The sequence below is a fragment of the Scleropages formosus genome, chromosome 15 (assembly GCF_900964775.1).
Source record: "Scleropages formosus chromosome 15, fSclFor1.1, whole genome shotgun sequence".
Classification (NCBI taxonomy): Eukaryota; Metazoa; Chordata; class Actinopteri; order Osteoglossiformes; family Osteoglossidae; genus Scleropages; species Scleropages formosus.
Window position 1 is genome coordinate 12,189,004 of NC_041820.1, and position 11,954 is coordinate 12,200,957.

At 44.0% G+C, this 11,954-nt stretch overlaps 1 protein-coding gene across 1 annotated transcript; it reads right to left on the reverse strand.

Moving 5' to 3' along the window:
* Window positions 1-5,319: 5,319 nt before the first annotated feature.
* On the reverse strand, window positions 5,320-6,258 carry tmem121aa (transmembrane protein 121Aa). Its single transcript, XM_018731337.2, has one exon. The coding sequence runs from the start codon at window positions 6,256-6,258 to the stop codon at window positions 5,320-5,322; it is 939 nt and encodes a 312-aa protein (XP_018586853.1).
* Window positions 6,259-11,954: the final 5,696 nt, after the last annotated feature.

Sequence of the window (11,954 nt, forward strand, 5' to 3'; positions counted from 1 at the left end):
ATACCTTTACTAATCGTTACTGAACAACGTTCAACTCCGCCTGCGTCTCATCCGCGGAATAGGCAAAGTTTTTCTCTGCTGTGTTCTATTTTTTCAAAAATGCAAATATGTCACAGCCCGCCAAAACGAAAGAGCGCAGCCGCAGAAACCGATCCACGAACAAGGGTGTGTGGAGCGGAGCTCTTGGTAACAACATCAGTTTCACACCGCTGGTTAATAGACTGCTGGGCTTTAAAAGAAAAACAGAATGTCAAACAAAGAAAGGCTGCATGACGGTTGCAGTATCATAGGCACGGTAGGAGTCAGTGCAAAACACCAGGTAACGCAAAGGTAAATTCTCGTAAATTGAAGATGTAATCATCTTTAGTGGCAACGGTATTGCATTTTCATACACTCACGAGTCTCCAAAAATGATAGGCATTTGTGCTAAAATATCACCAAAACCCATTAAAATGGACTAAGTTACTTAAAGAGTTTGCACTAATTATCACAGTGCAACATCACAAGGCAGTTTCCCTCTCATTTCTGTACGGCCGTCTGAACAAAATACACATAGATATGATTCTCAATGCAAATCCGTCAATTCAGCTTCCAATACAAAAAACAACATAGCACAGAAAAGACGGAAGATACCGATGAAAACAACGTGAATGAATTCTAAAAAAAAACAAAACAAAAAAAATCCAGACGAATGGAGACTCACCGAAAAGCACGAGCCGCATTAGGCCGTACGGTGATGCCGGTCTCTGGTCCAAGTGCAGCAGCGGGTTGTGTCACAGCATCCGGGTTGTGCGGTTTCACGTGGACTTGAACCCTTCTCAGTCTGCGTGGAGTTTGCGTGTTCTCTCTGTGTCTACATGGGTTTCCTCCCCGCAGTCCAAAGGCATGTCTTACAGGTGAACCGGTGACTCTACAAGGCCCATAGTGTGTGAATGTGTGTATTTGTGTTACTTTGCTCTGGTGCACTGAATGCAGAACAATTTTAGGGAGTTCAGTGTAGCGTATCTAGCGTTTTAAGTTGCTTTGATAAAGGTGGCAGCTAAATACTGCATTATAATCATCGCGCTTCACATTCAAGGCATCGGGCGGAAGAAAAATATCCCAATTTGTTTCCCATTATTACAAAAAAATGCCTCGCACACCAAAAGTAGGGGTATAAAATTAAACTTCTTGTAAAGTCAAATTCGACCGGTTATATCTCAGTGTATGTGTGTGGTCACCATAGGAATAATTTTTCGGTCTTTTTTTCACTCCAACGAATCTGTTAAGCTGTTTGGACTGCCTGGGTCCTTGCACTGACCTTTGTGGTATTTCACTTTTTGTGCATGTCTCCGCTCGTGTCTGCGTAATGTTACCTTTGCCTTGCATGACTTTCCGCTTCGTGCCCACTTTCCTTAAAGCCCTGTCTGCTAGTTTCCCCCATACAGGTGTTGAGCTTCATTGCTGCCGCAGGGTTGCAGCGGTCTAGAGCCTATGGAGTCCATCGCAGGGCAATGACATACACTCACTGACTCTCGTTATGGAAAATTTACAGTAATCGCATCTCATCTGTGGACAAAGGGGGGGAACCCATGAGAACACAAAAGCAGGGAGAAAATACAGACTCTGCACATTGAAACCCACAGTCCAGTAGCTGGGATGCAACAGTAGAACCCCCTGTGCCACCAGGCTGCTTTGTCTTGTTATAATGAGAGGAGAAGGGAGTTGTCAAAAACAATATTCAAGCAAAATTACCTAAACGTAAAATATCTACAAGAGTAAAAATAAAGTATCAGGTCAAAATCACTCAGTATAAAGCTTCTTTGACTTGAATTAGACTTTTTTAGCTGTTCTGAACCGCTAGTGTCTTACACTTTCAATAGACTGAACAAACGAAATAAATTTATCCTTATTTGTCTTTTCGATAAATCAATTTTTCTCTGGCAAGAAAATTAGCTATCATCACACTAATCAAACTTGAAAGAGCACAGTCTGTTAGGCATCATTAGGAGCATTACAAGGCAGCTGGTAGCATCGTACTTAGCGCTGCTGCCTTTGGACCCAAATTTTGCAGGTTTGAATCCCAACACCAGCTGTGGTTCCCTTGAGCAAGGTACTTACCCTAAATTGCTCCAGAAAAAATTACCCAGCTGTATAAGTAGGTAAATAACATTGAATGTTACTTTGGAGAAAAGTGTGTCAGCAAAATTCGTCATATTTTATTTAGCTGATGCCTTTCTCCTAGATGACTTAAAATGTTAGCTTTGTATACTAGTAGGCTGCTTACTGCTATTTGCCCATTGTTTGTAAGTTCCATAAGTTCCTTTGCACATGTACATCTTCCATGTTTACATTGCGCACTGCACACTTTGTATACGTACATAACCTCATTTTTTGGATTTTTGCACTTATAGTAATTTTTTTTGTAATTTGTGACTTTGCACTAATAGCAATTTTTGTACATTTGTGATTTACGCCTTGTGTTTTTCTTGTGCTTTTCTTTCCTTACGTCCTTATAATTTATGTCATGGGCTGCTGAGAGGATTCACAGAGTAAGAATTTCATTGTATGGCGTAACGAACTGTTCACTGTACACATGACGATAAACTCTTGAATCTTAACTAAGGGTACTAGAGAAGGAGCAGAATTCAAACCCTTTGACTGCAAACGTATGACTCAATGCACCATGTTACTGCTGCAGAGTATTTATACTGGAGCTGAATAGGGTAAATGCATTTCTCAAAGGCAATAGCAAAGTTGCAGGAGCGGGATTCAAACCAACAACCTTTAGATTGCATGCCATTATCCCTGATTGCTACACTACCACCTACCATACATAAGGGAGGGTAGGGAAGTGATTTACTATTGTCTTGTTCCATAAATGCCTTTGGAATATGGGAAGAACCGCACGTGAATACACAATGTATTTACACAAGCTGACCCAGATTCAAACCCATATCCAGCACACTGCAGCACATCAACATTTCCCTCAATGTCACAATACCATTAACTTGGGTGGAATGACTCCCACACAACCATGCTGCTGGTTTCAATGGGATGTAGTGCTGTGTCATAAGGAGGAACAGGACTAAAATGGAAAAACCATCAGCTTTAATATAGACAGGAATATTTATCACTCACACTGCAACCGCTTGCCCCAAGCGGGGTCGCAGCGAACCGGAGCCTAACCAGGCAACACAGGGCGCAAGGCTGGAGGGGGAGGGGTCACACCCAGGACGGGACGCCAGTCCATCACAAGGCACCCCAAGCAGGACTCGAACCCCAGAGCCGCCAGAGAATAGGACCTGGCCAAACCCACTGCACCACCACACCCCCCGGTGACAGAAATGTAACAGAGAAAAAGTACATTTTTTTTTTCTTTATAGATGTACCTGAGTAATGTTTTAAACAATATTGATAGGAAATATTTCTGTTTCTCCAGAAATGTACTTAGCTCCTAACAAACCACTTAATGTATACAGAACATTGGGTTTCCAAAACGTGTAATTAAACGTGTAACTAAAATAATTCTATGATTACAGACCAACTGTATGATTAATTAAGACACAGTTGGTTTAAACAAACTATTAAGGAAGCATATGCCATCGAATTTAATTAAAAAACCAATTTCTCCGTATTGAGTGGTCTTCTGTTATTAAGCTTTTGCTGAATGCACCAAAAAGCTTGAATTTTTAAATTGTCAAAAATGACTTGGACATTGATGCCTCTCGGTGTTGGTCCCCCGCTAGCGTTGTCCGGGAAAGGGGTTACACACACACACACATTTTCAGAACCGCTTGTCCCAAATGGGGTCACGGGGAACCGGAGCCTACCCGGCAACACAGGGCGTAAGGCCGGAGGGGGAAGGGGACACACCCAGGACAGGACGCCAGTCCATCACAAGGCACCCCAAGCAGGACTCGAACCCCAGACCCACCGAAGAGCAGGACTGTGGTCCAACCCACTGCGCCACCGCACCCCCACGGAAAGGGGTTACAGATAGTGGTAATTTCTAGCTGGAGGCTATTAGACTAACCCAGTAATGACCAGCCTGTCCTCTGCTAAACACCGCTCATTTCAATCCCACGAGAAAGACAGACTTAGCGAACACCAGATTACAAAAATAGCGCCACACATGTTTATTTGATACTTTTATTAAAACATTTAGTAATTCTGCCCTTCATTTAAATAAAAACTAAAAAACAGGCTTACTGTCATAATAATAACAATAATGACCATCATCATCATAGTAATAATAATTCACTTTTATAAATGATGGCAATATCTCTTTGAGATTTGGATCATGATTTTCACAATGTCTTTGAAACCCCTTTGAAAGTTTTATCGTGAACAACCTGGCTCTTAAAATATGCATCGTAACATCAAACATGCTCCTAATTACAGTCTCCCTGCCTCGCGATGAGGGAAAAAGAGTCCAGCGCACCTTTTCCTTTTCTCTCGCTCGCATCTCGCACGGGACGTAATGAGACGGCTTCGGGCCTGGTTTAATCAGACTAATGACAGATGTGTGACACATTGGGTCGTGATGAGTTAATTAGGCCTCGGAAGGAGCGGTGCTTTATAAAACACATCGGCGCACGTTTTATAGAGGAGGACATAATCGAGAGGCAGGACACTGAGGACAGCTGCTCCCGTCTAGTAGGAGTGCGGCTCCTCGAACCACCTACCGGCGCTTCTCTCCTGGGTCCTGCCTCTCCTGCTCATCCCCACATGCTCTCCAGTCGCACCGAAGTGTCGGTATAGTAACCACTAAATGAATAAGGGTAAATACAGTAAATCATCAAGGCAGGGCTAGGCTGTCGCACCCCAGGAGGGCAGCAGTGCCTGCTGGTTTTCGTTGTTTCCCAGCACTCAATTGATTAATTAAACTCATCATTTGGAGAGAAAGTAACGTCGCCTAGCTTTTAGCGTGAATAATTTATTGACCAAGCCACTTTCCACTCAGAAGATTATCTCTGCCCACATCAGCCAGGTGAGGTTATTTCCTGACCACATTATTAATTGAATTAATCAACGGAGCCTTGTGATTCAAAGGAAACCCGGAGACCCTTTTCAGGGCACGAATGGAGAGCCCTGCAATAATTTAAAAAATATTAACATTAAAAACGCCAATGACACATGAAAAACATTTGTAATTTATCTCTCCGACTCACTGAGCTGTTTACAGCTGGTTTAGCTAATCCAGAATCAAGACATTTAAAAAATACACTTTATTCATAAAAACAGTGCTCGGCTGTAAATATCAGCTCCCAGGAACTGAGGCTGTGAAGGGAACACGAAGGGCAGACGCTAGCGGTGCAGGAAGGCACAGGGCTTTCGTCACGAGTCAACGATCTCCTGCACGGGCGACTGTTCGTGGGGGAGACTGGTGGCGTTGGGCAGGGCCTGATTGTGGCCAACTGAATTCTGCTGCAGCTCCATGGCGATGGCATTCTGGGGGAGCTCTTTCACCTGCCGCTGGTACTCCAGGAAGGTGCAGGCCTTCGTGGCAATGGCCACGATGTTCTTTCCGATGAAGATGGTGGATACACGGCTGTCCTGGAACAGCACCATGTTGACAGCGCGGATAAGGATGGTGACCACGTTGATGGTGACCAGGCTAAGGACAGGGTAGAGCATCATCTTCTGAGGCGAGACGTGCTCACCCTGCATGCTGATCTCACTGAGCGACACGCACGGCAGAATCAGCAGCAGGATGTAGCAGTAGAAGAACATGAGGCCCTCTGCCCAGATGGGTAAGCCCGTCCGCTGGGGCTCCCACAGGTTGGCCTGGATGTCCAGGATGTCCAGCAGGTCCAGTGCCACCCAGAAGAGGCGGCCCCTCATGTCCTCCTTCTTGCGGAACGTCCTGACATACTCCATGCTGTCCAGCGCTACCAGAATGAGGTAGAGGCCTGGCACGCATATCGACAACAGCAGCGTCAGCGCCTTGCGGGCTACCGTCTCCAGGTTGCGTCGGTCTGCCTTGTAGTTCTGGAAGACGAAGTAGAGTTTGATCTCCAGCACGAAAATGTAGAGGAACCAGAGAATCATGGCGTAGCCGCGCTTGGCCGTCTTGACCTCGGCACCCACCCACACAGCCACGTAGCGCAAAACGATGAGGAAACAGATATCCCCGACCAACACAATGATGCACACCCCAATCTTCCGTGGCCCCTGGTTCTGCTCCACCAGATAGGCATCCATGAAGGCCATGCTAGTCATGATGACAATGGTGGTGAGACATACATGTCGCTTGTCCGGAGGTGGCAAGACCATGTTGAGTGCTCTGCTTTAACAACGCTCGTCTTCTTGCGGTATTTCAGGAAACTTGTGCAGATATGCTTTTCGATGTCACATTTATCTTACATTAGTTCCAAGAGCAACAGGAAGACCATGTGCACATCTAGAGGGAGGAAATGCAGGAAGACACAAAGCAAAGTTGGGTTCTGAGGCCAGCATCAGCACTGCCTGTCTCTCAGAGTGCGCGAATGCAAACATTACGCCTTTCAGCGCAATTCCATTTAATGCCGTCAGCTGTCGCTGCTCTCAGAGCTTAGGGAATTAAGTCGCTTTCCGACTCCATGATCTTGTCCATTCTTGCCAGATGCTGCTCAATGGTTGTGTGTCATCATTGAAAAAGCAATCTATTTTTTACAGAGCCTTCTTACTGCAGTGCCGTCCGCTGGCATTTGCTGAATCCGAAGGGAGCCTATCGCTGGGTTGTAAACATCGGAGTGGATGCCCCAGCCCCCACTGGGAGGGAGGGAGGGAGGGAGGGTGAAGCGTGTTGTGCTGCTTGGAAGGTAACCAGGGGAGCAGCTTGGCGGCAAATGCAAGCCCGGCCACTCTTAATCACAGAGACCCTGGAGGGAGATCGGCAAGCGGCCGGAGTCTGACATCAGCCTCCCACCCCCCCGCCTCAGGAGGCTCCCTCCCTGGGCCAGTATCACATCCTCTCCCCCTCCCGTCAGCTCCAGCTCCCTGCAGTCTGGGGAGAGAGAGAGAGCAAAGGAGGAGTCAGCAAAAACTGGAGCAATAACTCAAAGGCAACCCAACATCCTCTCTGCTTCTGCATTGAAATTTAATTTAGAATAGCTTTATTGGCATGACAAAAAAATGTATGTTGCCAAAGGAATGCCGATGCACACAGTATACAACCTATCCAGTAAATGCTCTCCGGAAATGGGAAATAAACACATTTTTGACTATGAGAAATAACATGCCTGCGTCTAATTTTGAGTGCCATTGTGTACCTTTGGCTGACCCAGGTTAGAGATTCTCCTCGACAGTTACGTGAGCCAACTCAAGCCATGCATCTCTCCATCTTTACATTATCACAGTCAGATCTGTCTTTAAAGTGTCAGTGTTGCACAGTGTGTACATCATTAATGAGTCAGTGCATGCTGCAAAGTAGAGTAATACACTTCCACTACCTAAAGAAGTAATGCAGATTTACAGCTGGGCATAAAAGAAAAACATATTTCTCATAAACAGATGCATAACAAGGACACTTTATCAGTAAATGAGATTGCTTCACCCAAGAGGTCCTTTTATTATTAGTTTTATGTTGGAAACAGAGGGATTCAGAAGTTCTGGATGCCCTGAGTTACCGCATCCTCTGTTGCCACACATTCAGAGAAGCAGGAAAAACACTGCAGATATTTCATCAAACCTTTTATATGGTGAAAGTGTGAAAGGGGTGGAATTTTCAGAAGAGTCATTATTACTGAACACTGGGAAGCTTAAGGGTGACAGATAAAAAGGGCTCTTCCTTGGTGTTTTACCTGGAGCTTATGATATGCCCAGTTCCGCTTTTCATGGAATCAAATTCTCTTTGTACCAGGCTGACGGATGCTGGCTTCCATAGCAACCAGTTCTATTGAACAGTCATAATAACACATAATGGAGCCAGAGCAGCAGGGGGTCCTCCAAGTGAAAGATTAATGGGTGTGCATGGTGCACATGGAGAACAGGTTCTTAAAATCAAGTCTTTGTAAGAGGTATCACACTGCATCACGGGTCATAGAACTCCTTACTTATGTTTAAATTGCCTGACCCACACAGTAACATGCTTTTCTTAGTGGTTTGTTGGTTTACACCTACTGCTTGCACACATTTTGAAAGCGGTTCATCCAGCTATGCTGTCAAAAGTCAAAGCCTGAATTGATTGTTCTAATGCCCTGTCGAGATATGTGTAGAGCCTGAGTGAACAGACGGTTCAACAGAATCTTAGAGAGTGTTCAAATGGGGCGCTTGCTGAAGCAGCTGAATAAATCTCTAGGGTTTAAACAAGATGTTAAAGACTGAATATTTACCCTTTATAATATGTTCCTCCTTAACCTATATTCAGGTCATTTTAGAGCCAACATTTTATAATGTATGTGGAAACATAATTTAGGTTAAGTACCCTAAATGAACATACAGGACTGATTAATGAACCTTTACTCTATTGAATGTCCAGTGACATTTAGGGCTAAATTCAGTGAATGACCTTTTTCCTTTTTACATTTATGTTAAACAACTCTGAATACTTCAGGACTATTAGATTTACACGCTTCTGTACTGCAATTCCATGTGTTCATTCCTGGTATATTTACAGTAATTATTGGAACAACCAGCTCGAGTAAATATGATTTTTTTCTTTGAGACACCTTTGTTCTGGGTAAGACTGCACGTTTTTATCATTCATGCAGTCAATATTTCATTAAACAATTAACATATCTACACAACAAGCTAAAGTTATCCTTTTGCGGCCTTCCGGGTGAAGAGGAAGCGGAAGGTGATTCAGGAGGAGGTGTGCACAACAGCAGAGGAAGAAAAGATGAGGAGCGTGATGGAAATACTGCAGCAGGTAGCATGGACTACATGGAAACAAGAACTAGAGTGTAAGATATGGACACTTGGGGATGATATGACAATGACAGCTCATGTCCAATTTACGAAGGTTATCATCACAGAGACGTGTCTAAAAGTAAATGTTGTCCTGCTGTCTGAAGCTTCTAGACAAGTTGTTTTGTTGGAGCTTAAATACTCATGGGAACAACACACGGAGGAGGCCGGTGAAAGGAAGGAGATGATGTGTCGCTGAGCAGTGTCGCTCATAATGTTGAAGGCAAGCTGTGCACCCGTGAAAACTGGGTGCAGAGGCTGTGCAGGAAGGTTGCTACATAGGGCCTACAGTATGTTAGGTATCACGGGCAGTCAGAAGAGGAAAGCCATTAAAACCGTTGCTGAGGCTGCAAAGAGGATCAGCAGGCTTTGGATCAGGAGAGATGCACAATGGGTTCAAGGTAGCGCTACCTGGATGCTCACTGGGGTCTGATCAGCCTAGGTCAGGTGGTCTTGGTCAGGGTATCCAGACTAGAAACACCCAACGAAACTAAGTTACATCACTGATGATGCATCAAAGTACATCACAAGTTTTTTGCTATGAAAAAAATGTATGTTTATTATGAGCTCAGGATTTGGCAAGATTTGTTCAGTGCAACCTGAACCGGACAAGCAGTGACCGAAAAGGGTTAATAATTCATTTTTAAAGATTTTAACCTTTAATGAGCTCACAAGTAGGATTCTGTTAACTGGCATTTAGTCAGGCTTGACTGAAAGTTCACCCTCTTTTAGTGGCTGAAATGTGCACCTGTCACTTTAGTTTTCATATGATAAATTGATGAGAGCTTTACTAATCCCAAAGAAATTGCCCTCTGACCACAGTCTGTTTGTGAACATTACATTTACTTTTTTATTTAGCAGACACTTTTGTCCAAAGTGACTTCCAATGAACTCTATGTAGTGTTATCAGCCCACACACCTAATTCACCGTGGTGACTTACACTGCTAGATACACTACTTACAACGCATCACTCATCCATACATCAGTGGAACACACACGCTCTCTCTCTCTGTCACTCACACACTAGGGGGGAACCCAAACAGCATGTCTTTGGACTGTGGGAGGAAACCCACACAGACACAAGGAGAACACATAAACTCCACACACACTGAGCGGGGATCGAACCCCCGTTCTCTCACACCACCCAGGCACTGTGAGACAGCAGCGCTACTCGCTGTGAGACAGCAGCACTACTCGCTGTGCCACCATGCCACCCACTTTTTTAAGGTGACACGGTTCTCTAAGAAGAATTACAACAATATGACCCTTTATACAGCTGGCTATTCCTATTAGTGGAGCAACTGAGGGCAATCTCCTTGCTCAAGGGCATTACAACATGAGGTGGGATTTGAACAAGGGCTCTTTGAATGCTAGAGAGTAGGCCCAATGACTATGCTGTTCAGTTATAGCTGGCAAACATCCTTGTTGGGCACAGATGTTTTATATTGCAATTCGTCCTATTAAAGAAAAAGAAGGGCAGAGAAGTCCAGTCTGATTCTGAACTTCTGCAGTTTTCTGTGAATCATACATTCAGCTTCTGTCTGTTGCTATAGTTACACGAAGAACAGAAAAATAATCGAATGAGTAACAGTGATGGAATTAATGCGTTCATGAAAAACTGAACTTTCCTTTTACAGGTAAAAAAAAAGAAATGCCTCCTACACCACTCATTCTCTCAAGGCTTGAAAAAAAAAAACCTCTCGTTTTAAGCATTTTCTTGTACACAGAAAAACAACACACTTGCATAATTGCACTTTACTTTCAAATTAAGTTTGGGGAAATAAATTGTCACTTACACGCGCTGGAGTCACTAGTTCACCTAAACGACGTCTTTGAACTGCCGGAGGAAACCCGTAGAAGCGCAACACGCGCACACACACACACACACACACACACACACACACACACGGCTGACAGTTGGTGCGAGACATCAAGCCGGAACCCCGAGGCTACGAGGTGACACCAAGCCAACCTCTGTGTAGCGACACAGCCACTCGCGTCTCTCGTGCCGCACCTCATTCGGTCCCTCAGCTGTTCCCCCAAGCACAACCCCTCCAAGACACGTTTCCATTTCCATTCACAAACACAGGGCCCGTCTCACACCGCAGCGACATCCTTTTCGCTACACGGGGGTCATAGAAACAGTGACCCTGTAAGCACTAAGCACATCAGACTTTTTCCAGACCTTCCCTTGTGTGTAATTTCCTCTCCTAATGAGACACAAGCTGGTTGCTGCTTGGCATCAAGAACACGTATCAGCATCTTTTTTTCCCCCCTTCCTTTTTATTGCTTCTTTCCCTCCTCCCTACGCACGAGCCGCCAGGGAGTTCAGTCATATTCTAAAATTCTGTGAGCAGCCTGTGTGTAATGTCTATAACTATTACCGTTTTAGTTTCCAATTTAAGCTAAAATGATTTAAACATTTTTTACTTCTATTTATCATACTATAATACCCTGGACATTTCTGCAGAACTGAGAGCGTTAAATTGCTGTCTCAAACAACTTTCATCTGTTGCAATGTCCTTTGAAAGAATATCTCTCATAAATGCTCTATTATTGAGCAATATTGGAGCATTACAATTAGCAGTAATTAGAGATTATTTTAAAAGCTTGGTACTTTCTTGGAGTTGAGCCACATCAGAGGACATTTTCACATTTAATTGTATGGCTGAAAGGTGGCTGAGCAGTTTATGAACAGAAACCGCTTATTTCTCACACATAGATTAGTTATGACACCACAGAGGTGACTACTGATAAGTACAAGGTAAGGCTAATGATTTGCCCAATTTCCATTTGGCCCCAGAGATAATGACATTAGATATAGGCTTCATGTTAAATTCAAGAGATTTCTTCTATCTGTCACTATGAAATTAAGGCTTATTTACATAAACACACACACACATACACACATACACACATAATCTCTTTCGCCTACATTTTTGTTTTTCTGCCATTGTGGGTTTTTTTTTTTTTTTTTCGTTTTTCAGAAAAGTCCCCCGAAGGTATGGGAAAACAAATACGTACACAAGCCTCCATGTAAATGGAACAACAATAGATGTCACCACCATAAAACTAAATCATT

Coding starts and splice junctions, on each gene's coding strand:
- tmem121aa (XM_018731337.2), bottom strand. CDS start 6,258: ATGGTCTTGCCACCTCCGGACAAGCGACATGTATGTCTCACCACCATT.